This window comes from Malus domestica, chromosome 10 (assembly GCF_042453785.1).
Source record: "Malus domestica chromosome 10, GDT2T_hap1".
Taxonomy (NCBI): domain Eukaryota; kingdom Viridiplantae; phylum Streptophyta; class Magnoliopsida; order Rosales; family Rosaceae; genus Malus; species Malus domestica.
This window is the reverse complement of record NC_091670.1, coordinates 10512569-10540176: the sequence shown is the minus strand read 5'-3', so window position 1 is coordinate 10540176 and position 27608 is coordinate 10512569. Positions and strand designations below refer to the sequence as shown.

The following is a 27608-nucleotide window of genomic DNA, read 5'->3' as shown; positions in this document are numbered from 1 at the left end:
AGTTTGTGTCTTTAGTTCGATTTCGTATAAAACACTTCATTATTTTTATATTGCTAAATTTAGTTTAATTTTTAAAACTAATCTACTTTGTCACTTAATATTATGGTCTAGTGATATTCATTTTCTTTAGTAAATGAGAAATTTTAAATTCGATACTCGCTAAATACAAAGTTGAATCACATTATCATAACAAACTCGTTATAAGACTTACCAAACCGGCCTAAAGTCATTGCTATTTGGCTGGCTGTTCCCTACAACTGCAGTGGCAGTTCTGTAGTAACCTCACATACCAAACCCAAAATCTAACTACTCCTTCTTCCTCTTTCTCTTTTTTTATCCATTTTTTTTCTCTAATCTTTTACTTTCTTTCCTTCCCTTCAACTTTTGCTTTTCGCTTTTGTTTCCGTTGAAACCCCTCTCTCTCCCCTCTCTCTCTGTCTCTCTCTCGATGCAAAATCCTCCAACGTCTATATTGCTGACTGAACTTTAACTTCAAGATATTTCCCATCAAGCCCAACAAACACTCCCACCACCTCTCTCTCTGGAGAAAATTCACACCTCGAATTTTCCATCAACCTCGCTTGCCGGTAACAATGGCAGTTCTCGGAGAGACAACCGAAGCCTCAAACAACTCCCTCTCCCACAAGATCACCGCCAAAACCCCATTATTCAACCTCAAACTCTACGCTGTTATCGCCATCCTCGTCCTCTGCCTCCTCGCAGCCGCCCTTCTCATCTTCCTCTGCCTCCGCATAACTCGAGTCTCCCGAAAACGCAAGATGCGCGTGAAGCACAGCTCCGGCTCAATCCCCCTAGTCTCCAAGGAGATCGCCGAGATCAAGGAACCGAGTCCACGCGCCGCCGACAATGGCGAGAGAAAAATGGGAAATGAAAAGTTGAAGGAAGCTCCGCTGGAGGTGACGGAGATTGTTGACATCGAAAGAGGGAAAGGGAACCGGAGCGGGTTGGAAAGTGACGGGTCGGGCCCGCATAACATCGGGTGGGGCCGGTGGTACAGCTTGAAGGAGCTGGAGATCGCGACACGCGGGTTTTCTCCACAGAACGTGATTGGAGAAGGAGGATACGGCATCGTCTACAGCGGCGAGCTGCAGGACGGCTCTGTCGTGGCCGTCAAGAACCTTCTGAACAACAAGTACGTGAATTTTATTACTTAGTGTAAAAACTATTATTTCCATTTTTTTTATTTCATGAAATTATTTTCTGTGCAAACAATTAAATAAATAGGGGATTAGTTAAGGAAAATGAGTGTCTTGTTATTTTTATGATTAGGATTTAGATCCAATCCAAGCGCCTTTTAAGCTCTGTACTCAATAATGTTTTTTGAATGAGGATTCTTTGTGAAAATTCTGAGGATTCTCAAATCGTGCATCGTGTGGTTATAAATCATTTTAAATATGTTTATTTAAAATTATATATGAACAGTAACTCGATTTGAGGATCTCAGGATCCTCACAAGAGAATTCATATTCATGTTTTTCGCGGTCAACAGTTAATAATTATTTTTATGGTATATTTGTTTTTTCAAATATATTTAATTTAAAATCTCTAAGCTCAAGCGGCATTAAGAAGCGGTGGTGGTCCTTGTGGCTTCAAACTTACGTCCAAAGATGTGTTTATTTATGTCAGTTGCACAACAGTACGTGCGTACATTGTTATATGTAAGTTTCGTGCTGATGGAGATAAAGTCACAACGGGAAGTTATTAGAACATTTCTTTTGAAGATGTCAAATTTTAAATATAAAATTTAAATTTGACAGCTTATGTGGTACTTTAACAACTTTTAAATTTTGCTTTCTACTCGATATGTCAAATTTTAAATATAAACTAAAAATTCATATTTATTTTCTTTGCATTGATAATGAAAGAAAATGAAATAAATGGTATAAATATATTTAAACATTGCATTGGTAATGGAAAGAAACAAAAAGGCAGTACTTTGAACTAACAAAACTTAAATAAAATAATTAAGTAAAATAAATTTGAAGTTGCTGTCAAATTTGGCAGCAAGAGGAGAGATATGTCATTTCATGTCATGCCACATCAAATTTGGCTTCTCGCTTGGAAAACATTGTTGTTGTCATTTTTTACCAGTATTGCTGATTTGGACATTTTGATATTTCCTTGGAGATGCTCTTATGGTGGTATTTCAAGCTAATCGTACACTAATATCTATTTCATATTTTTGTAAAAGAATGTATGATTGACTTGAAATATTGTTACAATAATATTTTATTAACTAAATTTGTTGTCTTTTTTTTTGTCATAAACTAAATTTGTTAAAAAAGGAGAAACGGAAACAACTCCGTTATTTTGCTTTTCTTTTTCTTTTTATGTGTGAGTTCTGGGTGTACATAATATTTTATTTTTTAATTATTCTCTATGTAGTATGTCACATCAAAAATATAGACGTTGTTTTGCATGTAATTTATATAATATACTTTTTGAACTTGTTAAATAATATTAATAATCACAGTTTGTAGACCAGAGTTTGAATGACATGCTTATCTTTTGATAAATAAAAAAAAGTAAAAGAGACTCCCTTTGTGCTTTTCTCAATTTTATTCTTCCTTTTTTTTTTTTTATTAGTTATATTCCAATACAAATTATGACCTGTTACCTTTTTGCTTTCTAGACTTCCAATGTCTCATTGCTTTGTCTGATCTTTACACGAAATTTGTTTTCACTTTTGATTGACCAAACATTACTTTGTCATCGTCATATCCTGGTTTTTGGATTTGGATCCTTATGAATCCTCGTTGTAAGGATCCTAGGATCAAGTCATTGTAGTCATTCACCACATATTATGCGGCCACAAATCATTTGAATTTTTAATCTTATCTACATGGCATAATAATTTATGATCATAGAATTTGTAGTGAACGGCTGCGATAACTTGATCTCTAAGATCCTCACAATGAGGATCCGGAGAGGATCCAAATCCCTAGTGTTATATATGTGTCTGCACTTTTGCATTCGAATTCGAATTTCTCTCCTCGTAAGTTAGAAGTAGGTTAGAATATTGCTTAGAAAAAACATATGCTGATGTTAATGCGTATACCGAAGAAAGCTAATAGGAGCAAGAGGAAAAACAGTTGCCTGTAAAATTATATATAGAGTGACTTTTCCTCGTCTGCTGATTTGAATTCCGTATTGGTATTATATTTTTGTCAACTCGAAACTCATCGCTGCTAGTCATCTGATGCATAGGGGTCAGGCAGAGAACGAGTTTAAGGTGGAAGTCGAAGCCATTGGGAAAGTAAAGCATAAGAACTTGGTGGGTCTAATTGGTTATTGTGCAGAAGGTGCTCAAAGGTAAAACTCCATTATCTTATCCTTTAGGTGAACTGAGATCGATGAACCTCTTTTCTCCTCTAACATGCCCATTGGGACTTTTATTGATCTGCAGGATGCTTGTGTACGAGTACATTGACAACGGCAACTTGGAGCAATGGTTGCACGGCGATGTTGGGCCTGTCAGCCCTCTGACCTGGGATATTCGTATGAAAATCGCCATCGGGACAGCAAAAGGGTGAGATAGTTTTGTTTCTCCTTGTTCGTTTCACTTGTTCTTCCTTTCTTTTTAAATAAAAGAAAGTGAATCTAACATGAAGGTTAATTAATCTAGTAGTCGTACAACGAAAACGTGTAAAAGATTGTGCTGTGTTTGTCACTCTCGTGATTTCCTTTATATCGCTACGAGAATACTTTTCATCCTTATGATTCTTGTTTCTCTGACAGGCTGGCCTATTTGCATGAAGGGTTAGAACCCAAGGTGGTGCACCGTGATATAAAATCCAGTAACATTCTTCTGGATAGAAAGTGGAACGCAAAAGTATCAGATTTTGGTCTGGCCAAGCTCTTAGGATCGGAGGCAAGCTATGTGACTACACGCGTTATGGGGACATTCGGGTTAGTTAATTCTCAAATCCTAATGATAACTACCATGATGCATTATCAAGGCTGTGTTATAGTGATTCTTTGCTATAATTTTCTGTAGATATGTAGCTCCAGAATATGCAAGCACAGGTATGCTTAACGAGGGGAGTGATGTATATAGTTTCGGAGTTCTACTAATGGAGATAATTACAGGAAGAAACCCAATTGACTATTCCAAACCAGCAGGAGAGGTAAAACTAATTTCTCCTCTTCTTCGGTTCTTCCTATAGAAGCATTGCATCAGTATCGTAACTGTTTACAGTTGCTGTATATCAGATGAACCTGGTTGATTGGTTTAAAGGAATGATCCAAAGTCGCCGTGGAGAGGATGTTGTTGATCCTCTGATTGCAGTTCAGCCCCCTCCAAGAGCTATGAAGCGAGTATTGCTGGTTTGTCTCCGATGTATAGATCTAGATGTCCATAAGCGACCGAAAATGGGGCAAATTGTTCATATGCTTGAGGCAGATGACTTCCCTTTTCGTTCAGTAAGTCCTTGTGTTCAGTACTTTGTAGATGCACTGCAGATAACTCGTATCCTATTTTCAACAAGTTTCTTGCCAGATTGTTATTTGTTCAACATTAAGACCACGGAAGCACCATCATCCCTTCAATTTATGTTTTTCTGCAATTTCCGCTTCCTCAGTTTTCTGTTTATGTTTGCAGGAAACTCGATCAGCTCGATAAAAAACCTTTCCCTTTCCCGTGCAGCTGCATCCAGTAGTGTTCAATATTCATCCAAGTATGCCGGGGGTAGTAACAAAGATTGAGGTGGAGATGATAAATTTTTTGGTCGATAAATAGCAGTTCCTGAGGCGCCATGCGCACAATGATCCTCCATTAGTATATACAGAAAAGAACTTACAAGCATTGAATGTGTGCGTATATAAATTTCTAATTTCTCTTTCCTGGTCTGATAGATTCTGTTGATATGTTCAGCACCATACTTATAGATGAGCTTGTAAATATGTACTTATATGGTATTTTAATATGTAGCAGCCTCTCCATAAATAGGGGTAAGGCTAGCCGACATTCACCTCTCCCAGACCCTGCGTAAAGCGGGAGCCTTGTGCACTGGGTACGACCTTTTATGGTATTTTAATATGTAAGGTCCGTTAAGAATCTTCATTTCCTTATCAGTTTCAGATGAAATCCGAGAACTTTTTAATAAATGTAGTTTGAGTATAGTAGCTTTTGGGACGGACTTCAGGGATTTCGAGTCTCTCCATTTAGCATCCCTGTGCATTCAGAAGTACTCTGAAAGACAACCCAAATATTGTTGCTCCCTGCTGCTATCTGCGGTCACCAACATTGCAAGGCAGTGCCTCTGTTGGTTCCATGCATAATTATTGGTACCATGACTTGCCGTTCATGTCATTGTTTGTTGCATTATTTACCTACCGACGGATCAGTGTCCACAAAGGAACAAGGGAGCAGACAAACTCTAGTAGGACGTTATTGCGTTGCAAGAAAGGAAGAAGGGTACCCATGAGGGGGCTGGCCAGTGGCAACAGTACTAGACAATGTTAGCCAATCTTTACTCGAAAACGCTTAAGCTATCCGGGAATTGATCAAGTGCAGATCCATCCTTCACGCGGCGGATGATGATTAATGTAACAATAGTCACCATCATCGTGTGGTTTACAAAATATGTTTAAGTAAATAATCTCTCTAGCATCGTCTATATAATTTAAACTGTTCAAGTGCGGTTAGATATTCTACTAAATATTTTTGACATTTTGCAATTAGACAGCCTAAATTCAGTAATTTTGTGGGAGCATTACAGGCAACTTTTCAATGCTATTATATTCCCACTACTAATCTTAATCCTATTGGACAAGGATTGTCTACCCTCTCACTTCCCGTGGCCTCCTGTTTGTGTGGTCATGGTTAAGTCATGTCATCATTTTATATTACTATTCATTTTTGTCTTATTATCTTTATAAAAAAAAATATAAAATGACGTGGCTTAGCCGTGACCACACAAAACAGAAGAGCACGAAAAATAGAAGGGCAGACAATCCTTGTCCGAATTTGAAAACTCAGAACCGTCCCTGGTGGGACAGCACAACAACAACAAGAACATGCATTGCAAATTAATGGTAAATGTGACATGAACAAAAATAACTACATTTTAGAAGGAAAATTAAATGACATACCTATTATTGAATTTGTGAGTCTTGTATGTGTGTCATATTAACACATTAACAAAGTTATCGATAAAAATTCTAAAACAAAACCACATTAATGTTTCGCTGCAAGTCATGAAACAAATTCATTGATTTTCAAACTTAATGATCAAAATGACATTATATTTGAATGAGAGAAATAAACTTGAATTTTGGATAAAAGTCAAAATTTATAAATTGACATGCACGAATTCTATTGTTTGGATTTATTTATAAACATAGAAATTTAGAATTTCTACGTAAAAAAAAAAAACCCTTAGAATTTGGAATCTCCAATTCTAAGTTTAAATTCTATGTAAATTGGTGTTATTTTCCAAATTTTATGATTAAGAGTTTAAAAATAACAAATTTCGTATTCAATTGCTTTGTTTTTATAGGTTAACTAAACAAAAAATTTTAAAATTTTAAAAAATAAAATTATGTCATTTCAATCTCTGTCATTTTAAAATTCCTTAAAACAACTTTAAATTTCTTTATCCGAATTTACTGATGGTCAATTCAAATGACTACTTTAAATAAAAATCCTGATTAAAAAAATAAATTTCACACATGGGTAGTCCACGTGTCCTCCTGCAGTACATAGAGTATTGAAAATCCCACACTGATCTAGATTAGGATTCTCTCTCTTAATCTTTCTATTTCCTTTCATCATCTTCTCTCACATTTTTTTATTTTATCTTTCTTTTGTTATAAAAAAATTAATATAAGATGTTGACGTGGCTTAACCGTAACCGTTCAAATAGGAGGGAAGGGAAGGAGAGGAAAAATAAAAAAAAGAGAAAGAATCCTATTTCCAATAATCATTCGAATGATGTATTCAATTAGGAATTTGACAAATTTTAGTGGATTTATAAATTGATGAGTTTTTATGGAATTTAACTAATTTGTAGAGATTTCATGTAAAAATTTTATTCAATTCCCACTAAATCTTATGAAGAGATGTGAGATTTGTAAATGCTTAAAATATACTATAAAATATCTCAAATTCTCTCAAATTCCTTAACATTTTCATATTCTTTAAATTCAAATTCTAATTAAATACATCTGAAATATTATAAATTTCTTTAAAATTTTAATTAATGCACCTAAATTTCTAAAGATTTTAAACCATCTTAAAATCTTTATCGGATAAAGATTAAATTTCAAAGAATTTAAAATTCCGATTAAACACCTAGATTGGTTTAAAAATTAAAATCCGTCAAAGAATACACCTCTTTTTTTTTTTATTCCTTCGCCCCAAAAAGCTCCCGATTCTCGGATCACGCAAATCCCAGTATGGTCACAGGTACCGGCTCCAAAAAGCGGCATCGCGCCGTACAGCCCGCCAGCTCAGCCGCCGGCAGCAGTTCCAGCCGCCCTTGCACCGCCGTCATCATCGGCTCCGTTGCCAGAAGACCCACCCATCCCGACCCAATCCCGAGCCCGACTCTGAAACCCGACCCCACCAACCCCTACTCCTTCGACGACCCTTCCTCCGCCGACGTCATTCTCCGCCTCTTCGTCGACCCCTCGCCTTTAGACCCCTCCGCGACGTCATTGTCTCTATCCCCCGCCACCACCCAGCCTCAAGACGACGTCGTTCTCCACCTCCACGCCCACGCCCTCTTCCGCTGCAAGTACTTCGCCGCCCTCTTGTCGGACCGATGGCAGCACCCCGACTCCCAAGACGACGCCGTTCGCAAGATCAACCTCCGTGTCCCACCGACCCCCGGCGCCATGGAGGCCCGCATTTCCCTCCTCCAACTCCTCTACACCCCAGACCTTGCCTCCGCCATAACCACCGTGTCGACGGCGCTCGACCTTCTCCCCGTGGCTTCGGAGCTTCTCTTCGATGATTGCGTACGATTCTGCCTTCGATTCCTGGAGGCCGTCCCTTGGACCCAAGACGATGAAGCTCGAGTGCTCGCTCTAATCCCTCATCTGAGCGAAGACGAATCCAAAGACCTCATCGCTAGGGTTTCTGGAAGCCCCGATTCGAGCGAGGAGATGCTGTACGGTCTCATCCTCGCCGTGACCCACAACCAGAACATGGCGTACGTCAAGGCCTTCGTCGCGAAGCTGCTCCGGGATTTCGGGTCCAGAGACCTGGTCGAGCGGGTTCTGGATCGGGCGTTTCAGACCACCTTCAAGGTCGTCAAGGAGTCCATGGAGGAGTACATGAGTCCCGGAGTCCGTGGCGACCATGACGAGACCGAGGCCATCCAGAGGCTCAACCTCCACACGGCATTGACCCATGGGAAGCACCTGGTGTGGCTCGTGGAGAGGATGATCGAGCTCCGAGTCGCTGACTCGGCAGTCAAGGAGTGGAGCGAGCAGCCTGCTTTCACTGCCGATTTGCAGAGGGCTTTTCAGGACGATGCGTGGAGGAATATTGTGCCGGGGCTACCTAGCGTCTTGCTTCGCTGCACTTCAAGGCTTGCCAATGCCGTCGCCTCTGGAACCATTTTGGTTGCTGCTCAGGTATTATTCCCATGTCATCTTTCTTGCTAGAGTAGCTGAATATCATGTAATTGAAGTTCTTTGTTGGAATACAGAGGTCGTTCTGTTAGTTGTACATTTGGCCATTGATATGTTCATATGGTGCATTGCACGATTGGACTAGTGGAAGCCACAATTTTGATGGGACCTGTTCAACATAGGAACTTTTCTGTTTATGTTCTTGCGGTAGTTTTCAAATTAATGGTAAGTTGAACAACGTTAGAGTTTGAGGACGGAAAGGGAGCAGAACGGTAGTTTTCAAATTATGTTTTCACGGCATGTGGGAGCTAATACAATTTGATGTTGGGTTTCTTCAAACATTTCGAAAGTGGGATTATTGAGTGAAATCTTAATGGGCTGTTTATATTTCTGCTGAACTCCTGAACTGTGAATCTTATGGCATTGACAGAACCAGCAGACACTATAGTCTTCAAAGGGTTACGTTTTAGTATGTTTGGATTTAGGGAAACAGAAAGGAAGAAGAAGGGTGTGGAGGGATACTTGAAATGTTTTCTTTTTCGTTTGTATGGTCAAATGTAGAGAGGAATGGAGAAATTAGATTAGTCTTAAATCCTCAATTTTAGGTCATTTTTGTCTTATAAATGAGATTTATGTGTTGTTCGATTTTAAATTTTTTGAAGATGCTCGCGGTTGAAGTCTTGAAAGCTTTCTCTCCATTATGTCCTAGTTCCTATCCGGCCTAAAAACAAAATTGAATAAAACACTCATTTGCTTTCTCTCATATTTATTCGCTTCTCTTCTAGCATAAAATACATTGTAAGTTGCTTCTTACTAAGTGTGTATGGGCAAGAACTATGCTGTTCTGTTTTCGTTCGTGGGTGATTATCTCCAAATGGAGCAGCAGTTATGTTTTCCTTTGATTTTTGTTTTTTTTCCCAAATGCTTTACAGTAAGGTGTTTCCAACTTTTTAACATCCGAACACGTGGATAATGCTGCTTGGTTAACAACACAATGTAACCGATCTTACTCTCATTCTTGTTTCTTTGGTGTCCAGGGGATTACAAAAGTTTTTATTTTCCCTTTTCTGTTTCAAAACCCGTGGCCCAGACAGATCAACCTGATGGTCCTAACCTAAGGCTGATTGTTTATAATGTTTTTTTCAGGTTCGGAAGAAGCTTGTCAAAGATTGGCTTCCAGTTCTGATTGTTTGTAAAGATACCAATGCTTCCCCTCTGACATCTAGTAACAAACCACTGTACTTGGATCTGGAAGAGACATTCCTCAGAATAATCTCGACACTGCCCATGTCCGATTCACAGGAGTTGCTGCAGCAGTGCCTCAGCTTCTCTACCCGGAACGTGGACTGTCCTCACCTGGTCACTGCGTTCAACACCTGGTTCCGCCGTGCGACTCATTCCCCTCAACGTGAGAATCTTTGTTAAAATCGCTTGGCAAAGTCGCTTCACCCGCAAGCTCAGAATCTTTTGTAAGAATCACTTGTGCATATTAGCTTGTCGTGGAGAGCCAAAACTTGCACCAGGTATATATAACTTGCTTTTGATAGATTAACGGTGATCAGAGCTGGAGTGGATGGATAACTGGATCCTGACAAAATATCTGATCTCGTAGGAAAATTTCTCATCTGTTACGCTGATTATCACTTTGGTACAAATAATGTGTGAATGAGATTTCGTGTTGCACTCGTTAGTTCGCTAACTTTGAGCCGAATCTGGTTGTTATGAACCTACTACATTCTGATGTGTATTCGCGTGCCGGAAATATGCACGCGAGATAAAGCCCGGAAAGGCTGGACGGCTAGTAACAATATCGTGCTTCTTCATTACTTTTAGAAGGGTATTGGGATGTGTCAAGAAAACCACTGACATGGGATTGTTAGGGAGTTGAACAGTGTGAGGCTAAAAAAAACAACCAGGGGAAATGAAATATTGCAGTAGAATTACAGTAGCCGGCGTCTAAAGTTGCGGGTGGTGCCTTGGTAGGTTCGTACGAGCAACCCGACTCCTAGCCCTACTCCAACGCAGATGCTCATGCCGATCCCGACACCCACTCTCACACCGGCATTGAACCATGAAAGCTCACCGTCTTCACCTTCTAAATAGGTCCCGGAGTACAAGTGGTTTTCTCCGTTGTCCGGTTTGTAGTCCGAGTACTCCGACTCCTGCCAAGTTCAAACAAAACGAAATGCTCAAATCAAGAAAAGTTGAAATGAGTAACTAACCAGATTGACAGCTAAAACTAAATAACCAGAGTACCTAGTCATTGAAGAGAAGAAAGGTTCTATAAAATGCTACTATCTCGTTAACAACAGTCTAAGAAAAGATTCAGACTGAACTAGACCGTCATCAAAAACCCTCGGGGCTCGTTTGGTGCCAACGATTGGATTGAATTGGAATGGATAAATCGCACATTCAATGTATGTTGAATGTTAATGGATGCATTCTATTCTATGTATGACTAATCCATCTTCTACCTTCAACGCAGACAACATTTCTAAGTTGGAATCCATTTCTGACTTTTAACATACGCTAAATCTGGTTGGTAATCCATTCCGGTCGAATCCTAGACACCAAAGGAGGCCTTAAAACGAGAGCATGTTACAAAGATGTTTAACAGAGACGGAATGATTTTCTTTTAGTAGAAACAAACCACCGTGCTGCACAGAAGGGTTTCAAAAAGAACCAATGAATTCAGTCCTGCCGGTATGCATGATACGCAATATGACCTCGCAGACAAGTAAACAAGAGAGAATTTCAGTGTACTTTGAGGTACTAGATTTGCATTGTCTTATCACCTAACATAGTAGCCGTTCCTTTTGATAGATTCTTGATTGATCAGCAAAAAGCACAGGAATATCATATATCTCTAACATAAACAACTCGAGAACATATACGATGATAAAATGAGTTTTGTTCTGTTGACTTGGGAGCAGCCTCTCCATAAATGGGGGTAAGGCTAGCCGACATTTACCTCCCCCAGACCCTGCATAAAGCGGGAGCCTTGTGCACTGGGTACGACGACCTTTAGCTTCACAACATGAGCCTGTGCCGCTACAACAATTCATTATCTAGCCGGTGGATCTAACACGCAACAATTTACATACTTTTTCGGTGCTTATGCAATAAGAAAGTTTCACAGGTGAATCGCTGGATCACCGAGCAATAAGCAGAGTGGCATTGGCATCAGACATGGCCGTGGGTAGCAAGGCAACTCAAACTCAAACATGAAATACATAAAGCATGAAAAACACAGAGTCGAAAGTAGGTACCTGAAAAGCGAACCTATGAGGATTGTTTTTCTGGTCTTCAGTTGCCTCATACTCCGGTATGGAATCCAGCAACCCTTTCCTCACATGCCTCTTGCAAAGACCGAGCTGTAAAGTCTTCGTTAAAATTATTGGAGTGCCCGAGAAGGACCCGGCAATGTATACCTCAATCGAAGGCGAAGCAGACTCTGGCCCCATAAATTGCCTTCCTTTAAAGAAGCCAGTGCTTGCAACTATATCTGATTCACAACTCATGCTCCATCTCTGACCATGATGATCTGTTTCCGCAACGAAACCATTACTATTACACAGTTCTAGAACGCCAGATAAGACCACAACGTCTTTGTCCAAAACCTCAAACTTCACACTTCCAGTCATCCTTATGCTGTCAGTGCTCACAAATGTGGCTTCTTCGGACTTCTTATCTAACCTATCCCTTCTAAGAAGGGTTGTCGCCCCATCTGAATAGATGCTAGTTCTAACACCATTGACTTCAAGAAGGGTATCAGGATCCAATGGAATGTGATTTACTGTGAGGAACTCCGGAGCGGAATCATCAATCTCACATTTGCTAATTCTGACATAAAAGACTCTTACATCAAGCCAGGGCAGTGAGACCTTGGATTGTCTCACAACCATGTGGCCATTTGATGCCTCATACAAATTTCCCATGATTCTCAACGTTTCAATTTTCCACGACCAAATCCTCCTTCCACCTCACTGCCTCAGTTGAGCAGATGAATGAAGATAGCCCATGTAGATGTAAACCCTCTGAGCATAAAGAACCTGCATCTATATCAACAAAATCAAATTAGCGAAAAGGCCGAGAAAAGTTATAACGAAATCAAAGTAAAGCAATATATGCAACATGGAAACAACAGAAACCCGACTGACCAGTGAAAAGAGAAATTTACTCGAAACGAAAAAAGTTTCTGTTTGTGAGAGAAGAAAAGAGCAAAACCAGTGACATAGAAGAACCCAACTCCCAAGAATAAAACCATTTTCCAGAAGGATATAGAGGAAGCAGAAAGAAAAAAAGTTCTTGTTCCGCAAAAAGTCACCATAAAAGCTATTTTTTCTGCAAGAAATCATCAAAACAAGGAGACTGATTTTTTTATAGTAACAGAAGCACAGAACCAACCTATAAGCAAGTTTTTCTGCAAGAACTCAACTGAGGAACAAAAAGCTATTGATCACAGAGCGAGAGGAGCAGGAAGAAGAAAACAAACCAAAGCAAAAACAAAAGGATAAAACAGAAAGGATAAGATGGGCAAAAAAAATTGCAAAAAAAACCAGAAGTCTTAAAACATTGGAGAAAATTGAGAAATTCTTTGGGTTTCAGGTTTAGTCAAAAATCACATCGAAATCAAAACGAGATTCATACAAAGAGATGCAGACAAAGCCAAAGGATTGAACGTTGAAACTTACACGCAGTAGCAGCAGAGAAATAAAGCTAAAAGCTTGCTACAAGTGGAAGATTTATTCCCTTCTTTCTACTTCAAAAAAAAAAAATGCTGAACAGAAATTAAGACCAACCCAAGTTGTGAAATTTGAGAAAGAACAATGGGTTTCTCTTAATTTTAGTTTTGGTTTTGTAAATTGGGGATTTGGGATTGATAAGACCAGTGTTTGTTTATCAGAAGTGGGGTCGGTATGTATTTAATATTTCCTCAGATGATGAGATCTTATCCTGGAAGAAAAGAGGGAGAGAGAAAGCATGCACTCTGGTTCACAAGTGCTAACGTAATGAAAGGGACGTCCAGGGCTAATTTTTTATTTGTGAATCTGTTGGAGGATCTTCTAATATCCAAATGATGAAAAAATACAACCATAGGCTACTTGGATTTCCACATCTTTTTCTTGCAAGCTTTAAGTGGCTTCAATCCATTCAATTAAATCGGCGATTGTTTGGTACAAAAACGCACTAAATAATTATCTCACCTTATATATTCATATTCGATGTCTAATAAACGAAATAAACGAGGCTGCTAGGCATGCTACATTATTGCACTAATACAAGTAGCTATTCTCTAATAGAAATATGACTCACCAATACAAGTAGCTCTCCTCCATGAAAGTGGTGTTACACAATACATTTCTTTGATACAAATGCAAGTTTAACCGTACGAATGAACTATCGAGTTCTGGCTATCTCACAATGAAATATAGCATTTTTAAGCATTTGCACACTCATTTCTTGAGCAAAAGCTACAAAACTTACATTTTCAATTGCAAGAAATGTTTACTTGTCAAACTTATAAACCGACGAAGAACATTTTCCTAAGTACATAAAGTCAGTTTATGCATTAAGGTTTGTGGATGTAGTGATCAAACCTTTGTTTTCAAACATTCGGCCGAATCTAACCAATGGTCAAAAATTGCCCACTTGCTAATTGTACATCTATCTTGTCAAATTGAAATTACAAACCCACCCATCACCATGGATTAGGATTTCGTGATAAGTCACCTTTACCTGTGAGCTCCTCTAACCATATTTCTTGTGGCCAGCCTCCCATGACATGTTGCTTTGCCACGCGAGCGCTCATTTCTTTCAGTCTTTTTTCTCTCAAAAGAGAAAAATCTCTAGGTGACACGATGATCATAATATTCAATCATTTACTTTTTGATTTGATATCTAGAGCGACGAATAAATAAATCTCTTTAACTAGTCACAATCCTTGATATCAAATACAACAGTAAGTAAGCATAAATTTTTAGGAAAACTAATGAAAAAGGTTTAAAAACTTTGAGTTTTAACGATAAGGACAAAATAAAGGGTAAAATGAATAGTACCATGTTTGACTTTTTAGTGTTAAAATGTAATTTTTCGTTAAAGTGAACAGTACCGTGGGTTATTCGTTAAAACTCCCTAAATTTTTTACCAGGAGAACGAGGCTCCCTTTTCTCGTTCTTATTTTGTGCTCGATTGAAGCGGATTGAATGCTCGCATTACATGCTGTGCACTTGATCACTTAATTGAGAAACATAAATTATGTGCAGAACGATAAAGGAAGATCACCAATATTGTAAAAAATGGGTCTATAAATAACATGTCACTACGTTTTGTTACCATCAATGATATCAACATATTTTCTCTATAAGCAATAGATGCGGTGATCTAATATATAAGGTAAATTACATAAAACTACCTTAATTATTGGGTTATTAACAGTTTCATGCCTCGTCTTTAAAAAGTTTCAATGTCATACCTTATCTTCGAATTTGTTGCAATGTCATACATTTCGCCAGTTGTCTGTCAATTCCTCTGTTAAAGGCTGACATGGCTTGAGGCGGGGCCCACTTTCTATTAAAAAATTAATAAAATTATTATTAAAATAATAATTTACCATTAAATTTTTTTTAAAACCCTGATCCCATCTTCCCCGACACCTTTTCCCTGCACCCATCCTCCCGTCTTCCCCAAACCCACCGTGCACCCATCCTCCACCTCCTTCTCTGACTACCCCCTTCCTTCCATCGATCTGCACTTGGACGCGTCGCACCCCAGCTACATCAGCAGCGTCACGTTCGTCGTCGATTTCTAGACTTGGACTTCATCACAGACTCGAACTCCTCAAGATCGTGGTGGTAGTTCTGAAGCTCCACGCCTCGATGCTGTAATTCGAACGCGGACTGCGGTCCGATTCCTAATTTCCGTTCAGGTCGACGTCGCCGTTTCGCGCCTCCGAGTGCAGATTGACCAAGGGAAGGGGGGTTGAGGGAGGGGATGGAGGAGGAGGTGGAGGATGGGTGCACGATGGGTTTGGGGAAGACGGGATCTAGGTTTTTTTTTTTTTAATTTTTAATGGTAAATTATTATTTTATTAATTTTTTAATAAAACGTGGGCTCCATCTCAAGCCACGTCAGCATTTAACAGAGGAATTGACAGATAACTGACGGAAGGTATGACATTGCAACAAATTTGAAGATAAGGTATGACATTGAAACTTTTTAAAGACGAGGTATGAAACTGTTAATGACCCAATAATTAAAGTAATTTTATGTAATTTACCCTAATATATATGCTCGAAGGCCACTCTTTCCGCCTTAACGGCGCATAATGAAAACAACTCTACCGTCACACTTCCAATGACCAAATAGAAGGCCCTCAACCCAAATAATTAATAAGCTCATGCATCACGTGTATCATTCCTATTGTTCTTGTTGATAGTCCATTGATTCTTCAAGCATTACATAGTACGCCATCACAATCAGTGTATACCACAGTTTAAGCAAAAACAAAATTGGTCACCGATATCGTTTATCAAATAGAAACTTATATGCCATTGGAGGAGAGCAGTACAGTACAACTTGAACGAACCGGGATGAGGTTGCCAGAAGGATATAGAGGAAGCAGAAAAAAAAAAGTTTTTGTTCCGCAAAAACTCACCATAAAAGCTATTTTTTCTGCAAGAAATCATCAAAACAAAGAGATTGATTTTTTTATAGTAACAGAAGCACAGAACCAACCTATAAGCAAGTTTTTCTGCAAGAACTCAACTGAGGAACAAAAAGCTATTGATCACAGAGCAAGAGGAGCAGGAAGAAGAAAACAAACCAAAGCAAAAACAAAAGGATAAAACAGAAAGGATAAGATGGGCAAAAAAAATTGCAAAAAAAACCAGAAGTCTTAAAATATTGGAGAAAATTGAGAAATTCTTTGGGTTTCAGGTTTAGTCAAAAATCACATCGAAATCAAAACGAGATTCATACAAAGAGATGCAGACAAAGCCAAAGGATTGAACGTTGAAACTTACAAGCAGTAGCAGCAGAGAAATAAAGCTAAAAGCTTGCTACAAGTGGAAGATTTATTCCCTTCTTTCTACTTCAAAAAAAAAAATGCTGAACAGAAATTAAGACCAACCCAAGTTGTGAAATTTGAGAAAGAACAGTGGGTTTCTCTTAATTTTAGTTTTGGTTTTGTAAATTGGGGATTTGGGATTGAGAAGATCGGTGTTTGTTTATCAGAAGTGGGGTCGGTATGTATTTAATATATAAGAAAAACTAATGAAAAATGTTTGAAAACTTTGAGTTTTAATGATAATGACAAAATAAAGGGTAAAGTGAACAGTATCAAGTGCTTTTCGTTAAAGTTCCCTTTAATATTTCCTCAGATGATGAGATCTTATCCTGGAAGAAAAGAGGGAGAGAAGGCATGCACTCTGGTTCACAAGTGCTAACGTAATGAAGGGGACGTCCAGAGCTAATTTTTTATTTGTGAATCTGTTGGAGGATCTTCTAATATCCAATGATGAAAAAATACAACTATAGGCTACTTGGATTTCCACATCTTTTTCTTGCAAGCTTTAAGTGGCTTCAATCCATTCAATTAAATCGGCGTTTGTTTAGTACAAAAACGCACTAAACAATTATCTCGCCTTATATATTCATATTCGATGTCTAATAAATGAAATAAACGAGACTGCTAGGCATGCTATATTATTGCGCCAATACAAGTAGCTCTTCTCTATTAGAAATATGACTTACCAATACAAGTAGCTCTCCTCCATGAGAGTGGTGTTACATAATACATTTCTTTGATACAAATACAATTTTAACCGTACGAATGAACTATTGAGTGCTGGCTATCTCACAATAAAATATAGCATTTTTAGGCATTTACGCACTCATTTCTTGCAAAAGCTACAATAGTCACATTTTCAATCATAGGAAATGTTTACTTGTCAAACTTATAAACCGACGAAGAACATTTTCCTAAGTACATAGAGTGAATTTATGCATTAAGGTTTGTGGATGTAGTGATCAAACCTTTGTTTTCAAACACTCGGCCGAAATTAATCAATGGTCAAAAATTGCCCACTTGCTAAGTGTACATCTATCTTGTCAAATTGAAATTACAAACCCACCCATCACCATGGATTAGGATTTCATGATAAGTCGGCCTTTACCTGTGGGCTCCTCCAACCATATTTCTCGTGTCCAGCCTCCCATGACATGTTGCTTTGCCACGTGAGCCTCATATCTTTCAGTCTTTTTCCTCCCAAAAGAGAAAAATCTCTAGGTGCCACGATGATCATAATATTCAATCATTTATTTTTTGATTTGATATCAAGGGTGACAAATAAATAAATCTCTTTAATGTTTTAGTCATAATCCTTGATATCAAATACAGCTGTAAGTAACCATAATTTTTTTACCAGGAGAACGAGGCTGCCTTTTCTCGTTCTTATTTTGTGATCGATTGAAGCGGATTGAATGCTTGCATTTTATGCTGTGCACTTGATCACTTAACTGAGAAACATAAATTATGTGCAGAACGAGAACGATAAAGGAAGATCACCAATATTGTAAAAAATGGGTTTATAAATAACATGTCACTACGTTTTGTTACCACCAATGATATCAACACATTTTCTCTATGAGCATTAGATGCGGTGATCTAATATGTAGGGTAAATTACATAAAACTACCTTAACTATTGGATTATTAACAGTTTTATGCCTTGTCTTTAAAAAGTTTCAATGTCATACCTTATTTTCGAATTTGTTGCAATGTCATACATTTCGTCAGTTGTTTGTCAATTCCTCTGTTAAAGGTTGACATGGCTTAAGGCAGGGTCCATTTTCTATTAAAAAATTAATAAAATTATTATTAAAATAATAATTTACCATTAAAAATTAAAAAAAAAAACCCAGATCTCGTCTTCCCTGACCCCCCCTTCCCTGCACTCATCCTCCCGTCTTCCCTAAACCCACCGCGCACCCATCCTCCACCTCCTTCTCTGACTACCCCCTTCCTTCCATCGATCTGCACCCGGACGCGTTGCACCGCAGTTGCATCAATAGCGCCGCGTCCATCGTCGATTTCCAGACTCGGACTTCGTCACGAACTCGAACTCGAGCTCCTCGAGACCGCGGTGGTAGTTCCGAAGCTCCACGCCCCGATGCTCCACGCCCCGACGCTATAATTCAGACGCAGACTGCGGTTCGGTTCCTAGTCTGAGTTCGGGTCGACGTCGCCGTTTCGCACCTCTAGGTGCATATCGACAGAGGGAAGGGGTTTGAGGGAGGGGACAGAGGAGGAGGTGGAGGATGGGTGCGCGGTGGGTTTGGGGAAGACAGGATCTGGGTTTTTTTTTTAAATGGTAAATTATTATTTTATTAATTTTTATAATAGAAAGTAGGCCCCACCTCAAGCCACGTCAACATTTAACAGAGAAATTGATAGACAACTAACGGAAGGTATGACATTGCAACAAATTCAAAGATAAGTATGACATTTAAATTTTTAAAGACAAGATATGAAACTGTTAATGACCCAATAGTTGAGGTAGTTTTATGTAATTTACCCTAATATATATGCTCGAAGGCCACTATTTCCACCTTAACGGCGCATAATGAAAACAACTCTACCGTCACACTTCCAATGACCAAATAGAAGGCCCTCAACCCAAATAATTAATAAGCTCATGCATCACGTGTATCATTCCTATTGTTCTAGTTGATAGTCCATTGATTCTTCAAGCATTACATAGTACGCCATCACAATCAGTGTATACCACAGTTTAAGCAAAAACAAAATTGGTCACTGATATCGTTTATCAAATAGAAACTTATATGCCATTGGAGGAGAGCAGTACAGTACAACTTGAACGAACCGGGATGAGGTTGCCTGGTTAAATTTGGGTCATACTCAGCTTCGATCGAGAAGCCCTATCCAAGAATAATTTATAATTAGCCAAGCTTGAACTCATTTAACAGAAATCATGCTATTGCTATATACCAAATAAGCACAGGTAAAAGATCACACAATTGAAGTATCAAAAGTTTGAGTAGTTTGTGTGGAGGTGCTTTAACCCAGTCATTTGGTTTTATTGCAGAGAATTTGAACATAAACTTCACAGGTGATCATACTATGCAGTAATAGCAGAAAGAATAAGGTAATTAAGCAATTTGCATCATTCAAAACAGACAGTACAATAAGATATTCTTGTCCAACCATCATCGGTGGGGACATTTTGTACTTATAAATAACTGGCAACAATCAGAGAGTACAAGAGCCACTAATGTGGCTAGAACTTAGAACCACCTCAAAGAAAACCGATTTCCTAAACATCAGGGTGATCCCTAAGGGACTATCTCAATTCTCTCTATTAGTCATTGGTCACTTTGAAACCCATGAAGAGCTATTTGTTTGTAAACTCCTGATTTTAACTATCCCCAAGTCCTAAATTGAAGGATAGGCAAATCCCAAGTTTAGCGTCATTCAAACTACCCGAAATCACTTGCTAACACAAGCTGTATGATTGAACAAAAAACACAGAAAATGTCCTTGGCCGTCTACCTTAGAAAGGTATTGGAGTAAATATCAATGTGCACACTAGCATGTAAACATTCAAGACAGTGAAACTATTTTTTAGGAACGTCTAGGGTCTTACACTATGCAATTGCCAGAAAGCAATGGGAAAGGGAAAAGAACAAAGGATGGAGGAACCAATATGCAAGCCAAAGGTAAGTGGATATTGGTAATAAGCAATAGAATGAGCACAAACAACGCTGTCACCTAAAATAGGCTTAAATTTCTCCATCCCTATCGACTTACAACCAGCCTTACATATTTATTTATGTATTATTTTCTTTTTGACAACCATATGTAGTGTATTATATTACTCAAAATATCAATTATCAAATAACTCAAGCCTTAAACAGTAATCTAGTTGTTTCACATTCACATTACAAAATACACACAATAAGCACCCATGAAAAAAATATTTAGTTGCCAAAAAAAAAAAAAAATCAATGCATCCATGTGGATCATTTATACCACAATAAGAAACTGCAATTCCATGCATTACTTATTTTGAAAACAAAAGAGCAGAATAAGATCGATTCTCTAAGGTACCGCTGAACAATCTAACAGAAGTTTAACAGCAGCAACTAAATAGCTGAACTAACTGAGCTGGCATAAGCTACGCAATACGGTGTCCAAAATGTCAAGACATGACTCGGAAGGGAAACCCTATGCACCGATTACCTCTTTTACAAGCCAGTGGGCCTTGTCACAACGGTGATGCAAGACCTATACCACGATGTAGAAAAAATGAGTCAGAAATAGGCACCCAAAGCATATAGAAGCGGTAATCAGTGCGCCACTAGAGAAGAAACGACTGGCTTAAGAGCTGCTTGTTAGTGACCAGAATGAATTAATCACATTTGTCCACTAGAAACTTAAAATTATTATCCAAATTTGACACCGATCCGAGTTTTGATTCTCGAAATGAATGACAGAAAAGACGGATAATGGAGAAAAGGGACAACTTTGTTGAGATTTAGCTCTTCATTTTGTCTACTCAACCATTCAAAAAAGCCAACAAATCCCAATTTATTTCACACAATAAACAAGTAGAAAACACTCCCTATACCTCATTACCGATATAGCTATACGTGCAACTAACAAAACAATTCAACAAGAAAAAATTCAGTGAAAAATAGAAAAATTGGGTAAGTGGGTTACCAAGAGAAAGGGAGCTCCAGCAGGTGGAATCGACGGCAATGTTGGATGTAAGCCGAGCAGAAGCAATGGCGCTGTGAAGCGGCATCATTGACTCCATGCATCCCAATACCGAAACGAATCTAAACACAATAACAATAACAGATATTTGTTAAAACTGGGTTTCAGAAGCCATAGTAATTGTGAAAATTGGAATGAGTGGGAGGGATTTGAGAAGACTGTACCTTGTAGCACAAGGAATTGTTCTGGTGGCGGAAGCAAACGGGGACGCCATGGCTGCCGGGTTTAAGGAGTTAAGGGAGGTTTGGGTGAGGGCTCTTGAGCGAGCTATGGACCTTGAGCCCGCCATTAGAGCTGATCTGCAGAAGGAAGCCATTTCTTGTTCGCAGGATATGGGGTTTGAACGAATCCGCAGGTCGAGGAAGCAGAGAGGCAGCCGACAGCTTCAACCCTACTCGTTTCTGAAGGCACCATTTTCTTGATTTGGGCCTTTCATCTAATTTCGGAATTGGGCCAAATTTGGCCGGATGGGCCGGGTCAAGTTATTCTCGGCCCTCGCCTCATTGGACTACTTGAGTGGTCGGGTCGAACCCGGACATCAAATTCCCATTTCCATCTGATCGGCACTGGCCTGCTCATTCCCAACGTCCCCAAATCGAACCCGAGTCGCGTCGAAGAAGACCCATCGACTCAGCCGTCACCGGCAATGGCTGCGATCCTAGCTCGGAAATCTCTCCAGGCTCTCCGCGCCAGACAGCTCGTGAGTTTATCGTCTGCCCTAACTCCCCTTTTCTTATCCTCCGTTTGGTTTCCGAGAAAATTAGCCAAGAGAAATCCAATCTTGATGTTCCTTTTTGGGCATATATCGAAGTTAAATTTCTCAACTATTTTACTCCTTCCAAATTTCTTGGATCAGGAGCATTGTACCGTTAATCGATTTGTTTGAGCAAAACTGAGCTGGTTTTGTTCTTAAATTATATCGTTTGTAAAATCTTATTTTTTTATTGTATTGATAGTTGTAAAGTTTGAACTCTAAATAGCTAAGTTTTAACACCGAATAGTTATAAAGAGGGTTGGAACCAAATTTCGTTGAGAATTGATGTAGTTTTGGAACAATTGTTGCTTTCTGAATGCTATGTGTTGTGAGCTTTAGATTGGTGTTGTTAACCTCATTTTTTCATACGGGAAAGATGATTTAAAGTGGTGTTATTGACCTTATTTTTTTCACATGGAGGTGTATACTTACGGGTAATGGAAGGCATAAAAAATGAAAGAATTGAGTATGCCTTGCAATGTCATTTGCTCTGAGAATTAGGGGGATTGTGGGGCAAATGAAAGGAGATGGGGGAATTCTGGGTTATTGAGATTTAGAGTGTGTTTGCTTCTCGGAATGGGGTTTTAGGAATTTATTCCATGAGATGGGCGTCAGAAGTATTTGGAAATGTTGGGAATGAAAGTGATTAGGACACAGATTGACCTTTTCTGTTCAGAAGCAAATACTTGAGGTAATCATTTTGATTTTTTGAATGTCAAAAACAGAGAATGGGTTTAGAAAACCCAGCTCTTCCTTGGGTTAACAAAACTTCCATTTTATGGGTTTTGGATATCTACAAAACTTAGAATAACCTCATTCCTCAGCATCAGTTCTTCAAATCAAACCCACCGATGGTTTTTTCGGAGTTCTTTGGCATTGGAACTACACACAAATTCCTGAGCATCAGTTCTGCAAATCAATTATATTTGATTAAAAATACTAGTTATATCTCCTAGTTTTGTTTGAGTTGTTGGTGGTTTTCTGTTTGCTGTGTTTTGTTGGGCAATGTTGGTCTTCGTGACCACCCTCCTTGTTTCTCTTTTTAGTTTCTTTAACATACTCATATCCTTTTCACAAGAAAAAAGAACTAGATTTCTGCTCCTTCCAATAAATGAACTAAGTATCATACTTTGTCACCATCAGCATCTTTGATGTGTCAATTGTTTAGCATACACTTCGACACAGTTTCTTATCTTAGGTTCGCTCCTTCAATTATTTCATCTATATTCTGTTTCTCAACTTCCAAATGAAATCTATTAAGTCTAAACTAAGTTTTTTCCCTTTTTCTTCTATTAAATTTCATTTCAGCATAATTCTTGCGAGAGCTTTATTAGAACCCTTGGGTTTATATATACCTGTATCATATTCTTTTTTAGCTATTGGACGATACAAGATTTATCCGGTCCATTGTTTGGTTTGTGTTTAGGCTGTACCAGGGCAAGCATTGCAGGGTTCTTCCTACTATGGACTGCAATCCACTTCACAACACTTCTCCACTATAAAAGGTTCATATTCTGTGGTTCATGTGGTGTTCAATATCATGCTGTATTAGGTGATTTGTCATGTTGTGATGTTATTTTTTAGAGTTTGTACTTATTTATTATGCCAATTTCAGAGGATGAGGAAAGAGAGCAACTCGCAAAGGAGATCTCCAAGGATTGGAGTTCTGGTAATCTACCGTCCTCTCAAGAGGAAAATACCATTATGTTTGTTCTTAATCTGGTGTTACATTATTTTTCCACTGTCTGAAATAATAGCCTCATTTTGCTAATTACTGCAGTTTTTGATCGAAGCATAAACACATTATTCCTCACTGAAATGGTTCGAGGTCTGATGCTTACGCTCAAGTACTTTTTTGAGAAAAAAGTTACTGTAAGTATCATTGAACACACATTGCCAAGTTTGTTTTTCATTTTTTTTCCTGGTGAATTATGACATCTATCTTTTATTTTTGCAGATCAATTATCCTTTTGAGAAGGGCCCTTTGAGCCCTCGTTTTCGTGGTGAACATGCCCTAAGGCGATATCCTACGGGAGAAGAGCGTTGCATTGCTTGCAAGCTTTGTGAAGCTGTAAGAGTTGAAACCTTTCTTTTGGTATTCTAGGTTTTCGCATATGAATTTAAGACAACTTATAAATTTAGGATTTGACAATGAAAACTCTTGCCTGCTAAAACTGTTTAGAAAATTCATGATTTTTTTTGTTTGTTTGTATATCTGGCATCAGTGTACATGTTTCTGTGTTGGTGTTTATTTTTGTGGATATTTATTCCATGAGCTGCTTAGCTTAGAGGCCAGACAATTCTGCCTACTGGCCACATTCGGAAAACTATATTGAGTCTGTTGCTTTGTTTGGCAGCTGTGCCTCATTTATGCCCTACTTGCTTTTCATATTAGTATATACTTTTTATGTGTGCATGTAAGATATCAAATCATTATGTTTTCATACTTGTATCTCTATACATTGTGTGCTTTCTGCACTTTCTGCTTCGGATATGATTCAATCTCATGTAGAATTTGAAGAATCATTTCACTGTGCAAATCGTTAACAGGCAACGTTCATGTCCTATGTTATAATGTTTGAGCAGCTGAATATTCATTTTAACTTACAAAGCAGTTGTTTTTTGTCAGATCTGTCCTGCACAAGCAATTACAATTGAGGCTGAGGAACGAGAAGATGGTAGCCGTAGGACAACTAGGTGAAGAATCATTCTCCTTTTTTCCCCTTCCCTCCCCGTTCCTTTCCGTCTCAATCTTCTCCTCACATTTATCTAGTCTTTCAGGTACGACATTGATATGACAAAGTGCATCTACTGTGGATTCTGTCAAGAGGCATGTCCTGTTGATGCCATTGTCGAAGGGCCAAACTTTGAATTCTCAACAGAGACTCATGAGGTTAAGGAGCATCCTTTCTATTGACTCATTGCAACTAATCCTATGTTTTCATTTCTATTTTTGTCACTTTGGGCAACAACTGATCCAAGCATTTCTTTCTGCCTTTGTTGCAGGAGCTTCTTTACGACAAGGAAAAGCTGCTGGAGAATGGAGACCGTTGGGAGACCGAGATTGCTGAGAACCTCAGATCCGAAAGTCTTTACCGCTGATTTTGCACCCATGGTTTATTTCCTAGTTACCATACTCTATTTTTCTTGACTTTTTCAGTATGGGGAAAAATAATAAGATCCGTCAATGGATCTTAAAGAGTTTATTGTTTGTTTCGTGATAGTAATGATTCCAAATGCGATGTAGTTTTTTCTTTAAGATATTTAAACACATTCAGCATGCTCGAACGCGAATTCTTTTGAGAAACAAAATGTTGTCGACATCAGAGAAGCATTTTCATTATGCTGCTGCCTCTCTTGCTCTTTCAAATGAATCACTAATTATTTTATTAAGGACATTGATAAATATTCGGGATTGAATTGTTTGTGAATCGATAGCATTTGGAATCTATTGCATTCTGCGTGCCCAACAACTTAGAAACCACAAGCCCGGATCTTAACTCAAGTGACGGGAGAAGTGGGGTTTTTGAGATAACAAGCTATTCACGAGTTGTTTGATAGTAATAATAAAGGGCCTGTCTTTGGATACCGTCTTTGAAGGGTTAAAAGCATTCTCAGATGCTTACGAGGAAAAGCCTTGGTGTTGGTTTGTCTGTTTTTCAGGTTCTCTCTCTAGCTTCCTTCTCTGAACTCAGAAACCAGATTTGAAGGCCTCCCTTGCCACCTCTCCTTGCTTCGGTTTGGGGTCGAAGGCCTCCCTAGCCATCTCTCCTTGCTCCGGTTTGGGGTCGAAGGCAACCTAACTCCCATTTTCTTCTAGTCATCCTCCCTCTTCCCTTTTCTTTTTCGCCCTCTGCATCTTTCCTCTTCCCCATCCTTCACCCATCCGTCCTCTGCACTGTTCTCTCTTTTGGCCTTTGTTTTGGCTTTCCTTGAGCTTCGTTCTTTGAACTTTGTCTCAATTCCCATGAGCATGTCTCAAATCTGGACTTTCATGACCCTTTATTGCTCCGTTGCTCCTTTCCGTTGCACGTCCTCAATCACTGGCCTGCTACTCGGTTTGTGTGCTTCTCCTCGAGTGTTAGGCGGTTGTTCAAGTGCTTTCAGCACTATTTGGTAGGATTATAGGAGCGCTCACTGCGTAGGTGGCTCGCTCACCCCCCATTTTCCATTGATCTAGTTGTTTCATTAGTTCATTCTTTTGGTGATGGTGGCCTTGCGATGGAGGCGCCTCTGGTGGCTGCTGGTTTCCATTCCAGTTTTGGTATTTTTTGTTCTTCAGCTGGTCACTTTTGGGTCGTTCTATTGTATTTTCTTATCTGTTGTTGGGCTTGTATTTAGGTTATGGGATGCATTTTGAGTTTTTTTTTGTTGTTGTTCACCATAACACACATTATTGTTAACTCATTGTGAAGTTTAGCCTACTCCTCCACCTCTCCCTCTTAGTGTAGATAATATTGTTTGTTAAAAAAAAAATGAATATTTTCAATTCCTGGTTCTAAAAGACGTTAGGCGCTAGTCGGGCGGGAGACTAGAGCCTAGCACATAGACGGACTAGGCAGACTAGGTGGATTTAAGTAAATGTATTATATTTCGTGTAAATAAGTGTGTGTCTATACTTAAAATATATATAATTTTATCATAAACTATAAAATAGAATGACATATACATTATGAAGTATTGGAACATAATGAAAACATGGGGAACAAGTGTATAATGTGTGTTCATTTAAGTATTCAACAAGTCTCTTACAATTTATTGAAAAAAAATAAAATGCAAAATAAAAGTTTTCTATTTTGTCTAAGTGAGTTGCAACTGAGGCTGGTTTGGGCATGCTAGGCGGGCGCCTCAGCAAGTCTAGGCGCCTTTTTTTAAGTTTCAAATGTCTAGGCATTAATCGGGGCGGTAACTAACACTAGGCGGGGATATTTAAAATAGTGGTAATACCTTTATTAGTTTTAAAAAGAATAACGTTATTTGTCCTTCTACACACATTTTATCCTAGAAACAAAGTAACCGCTTCTACTTACCACTACAACCACAAACTCAAACACAAACCTTACATCAACACTGTTATAACCACCACCATCGTTGTCTCCGTTTCCGCTGCCACAATTGTCACCATTGGCATCACAACCACAACCAAACAACAATCTCCAACATCACCATTGCAACCACCATCGTTACTGCCACCGTCACTATAATTGTCACCACTGCCACCATAACCACAACCGTTGTTTCTACCAATATTGTTACTTTTGCATCGCAACCACTAGACCCCATTATTGCCACCACCACCATAACCCACAATTGTATCATCACCATTGTCACCCCCACTGCCATCGTCGCAGTCAACATCACTGCCACCTACAACTGCAACCACCAGCCTTACACAGTCACCTACATCACCACCACTAGTGTTGCCACATCCATCGCCAATGACACCACCACCACC

At 38.9% G+C, this 27608-nt stretch overlaps 5 protein-coding genes across 11 annotated transcripts; 3 read left to right on the top strand and 2 right to left on the bottom strand.

Moving 5' to 3' along the window:
- The first annotated feature begins 231 nt into the window (after positions 1-231).
- On the top strand, positions 232-5127 carry LOC103440412 (probable receptor-like serine/threonine-protein kinase At4g34500). Its single transcript, XM_008379093.4, has 7 exons — positions 232-1153; positions 3229-3333; positions 3428-3550; positions 3760-3930; positions 4019-4148; positions 4234-4443; positions 4622-5127. Exons 1-7 carry the CDS (start codon positions 594-596, stop codon positions 4640-4642), a joined length of 1320 nt encoding a protein of 439 aa, XP_008377315.1. The 5' UTR covers positions 232-593; the 3' UTR covers positions 4643-5127.
- Positions 5128-7132: 2005 nt separating this feature from the next.
- Positions 7133-10291, top strand: LOC103440411 (BTB/POZ domain-containing protein At1g63850-like). Its single transcript, XM_008379092.4, has 2 exons — positions 7133-8604; positions 9748-10291. Exons 1-2 carry the CDS (start codon positions 7420-7422, stop codon positions 10024-10026), a joined length of 1464 nt encoding a protein of 487 aa, XP_008377314.1. The 5' UTR covers positions 7133-7419; the 3' UTR covers positions 10027-10291.
- Positions 10292-10400: 109 nt separating this feature from the next.
- LOC103440410 (uncharacterized protein At1g01500-like) lies at positions 10401-16749 on the bottom strand. 6 transcript variants are annotated; one of them, XM_029109574.2, is made up of 3 exons: positions 16626-16749; positions 11871-12659; positions 10401-10763 (listed from the first exon to the last, which is right to left on the bottom strand). In XM_029109574.2, the coding sequence occupies exons 2-3, from the start codon at positions 12537-12539 to the stop codon at positions 10542-10544; spliced, it is 891 nt and encodes a 296-aa protein (XP_028965407.1). In that variant the 5' UTR covers positions 12540-12659; positions 16626-16749; the 3' UTR covers positions 10401-10541. The 6 variants fall into 6 exon arrangements, with proteins under 6 accessions (XP_028965407.1, XP_070662970.1, XP_008377308.1 ...); XM_070806869.1 differs by having other exon boundaries at positions 11871-12653; positions 16626-16649; XM_008379086.4 differs by lacking the exon at positions 16626-16749 and adding an exon at positions 13296-13782.
- A 2506-nt stretch (positions 16750-19255) lies between these two features.
- On the bottom strand, positions 19256-21807 carry LOC103440409 (protein NONRESPONDING TO OXYLIPINS 2, mitochondrial-like). Of its 2 annotated transcripts, XM_008379084.4 has the most exons (4): positions 21564-21743; positions 21343-21461; positions 20863-20907; positions 19256-19541 (listed from the first exon to the last, which is right to left on the bottom strand). In XM_008379084.4, exons 1-3 carry the CDS (start codon positions 21713-21715, stop codon positions 20888-20890), a joined length of 291 nt encoding a protein of 96 aa, XP_008377306.1. In that variant the 5' UTR covers positions 21716-21743; the 3' UTR covers positions 19256-19541; positions 20863-20887. The 2 variants fall into 2 exon arrangements, with proteins under 2 accessions (XP_008377306.1, XP_008377307.1); XM_008379085.4 differs by lacking the exon at positions 20863-20907 and having other exon boundaries at positions 21564-21807.
- A 157-nt stretch (positions 21808-21964) lies between these two features.
- On the top strand, positions 21965-25496 carry LOC103440407 (NADH dehydrogenase [ubiquinone] iron-sulfur protein 8, mitochondrial). Its single transcript, XM_008379083.4, has 8 exons — positions 21965-22099; positions 23580-23658; positions 23769-23822; positions 23934-24025; positions 24111-24224; positions 24783-24850; positions 24935-25046; positions 25160-25496. Exons 1-8 carry the CDS (start codon positions 22046-22048, stop codon positions 25253-25255), a joined length of 669 nt encoding a protein of 222 aa, XP_008377305.1. The 5' UTR covers positions 21965-22045; the 3' UTR covers positions 25256-25496.
- Positions 25497-27608: the final 2112 nt, after the last annotated feature.

Bases quoted from the DNA above. Each gene is read 5' to 3' on its own strand.
- LOC103440412 (XM_008379093.4), top strand. From the start codon at position 594: ATGGCAGTTCTCGGAGAGACAACCGAAGCCTCAAACAACTCCCTCTCC. The intron at 3,551-3,759 runs GTGAGATAGTTT...TTTCTCTGACAG, and splicing joins GCCATCGGGACAGCAAAAGG to GCTGGCCTATTTGCATGAAG. The intron at 4,149-4,233 runs GTAAAACTAATT...GCTGTATATCAG, and splicing joins ATTCCAAACCAGCAGGAGAG to ATGAACCTGGTTGATTGGTT.
- LOC103440411 (XM_008379092.4), top strand. From the start codon at position 7,420: ATGGTCACAGGTACCGGCTCCAAAAAGCGGCATCGCGCCGTACAGCCC. The intron at 8,605-9,747 runs GTATTATTCCCA...TGTTTTTTTCAG, and splicing joins CCATTTTGGTTGCTGCTCAG to GTTCGGAAGAAGCTTGTCAA.
- LOC103440410 (XM_029109574.2), bottom strand. From the start codon at position 12,539: ATGGGAAATTTGTATGAGGCATCAAATGGCCACATGGTTGTGAGACAA. The intron at 10,764-11,870 runs GTACCTACTTTC...TGAACTTGGCAG, and splicing joins CTCATAGGTTCGCTTTTCAG to GAGTCGGAGTACTCGGACTA.
- LOC103440409 (XM_008379085.4), bottom strand. From the start codon at position 21,715: ATGGCTTCCTTCTGCAGATCAGCTCTAATGGCGGGCTCAAGGTCCATA. The intron at 21,462-21,563 runs GTACAGTCTTCT...TATTGTGTTTAG, and splicing joins ACAATTCCTTGTGCTACAAG to ATTCGTTTCGGTATTGGGAT. The intron at 19,542-21,342 runs GTAACCCACTTA...ATTCTTGGATAG, and splicing joins CTGGAGCTCCCTTTCTCTTG to GGCTTCTCGATCGAAGCTGA.
- LOC103440407 (XM_008379083.4), top strand. From the start codon at position 22,046: ATGGCTGCGATCCTAGCTCGGAAATCTCTCCAGGCTCTCCGCGCCAGA. The intron at 22,100-23,579 runs GTGAGTTTATCG...GTTTGTGTTTAG, and splicing joins CTCTCCGCGCCAGACAGCTC to GCTGTACCAGGGCAAGCATT. The intron at 23,823-23,933 runs GTAATCTACCGT...TAATTACTGCAG, and splicing joins CTCCAAGGATTGGAGTTCTG to TTTTTGATCGAAGCATAAAC.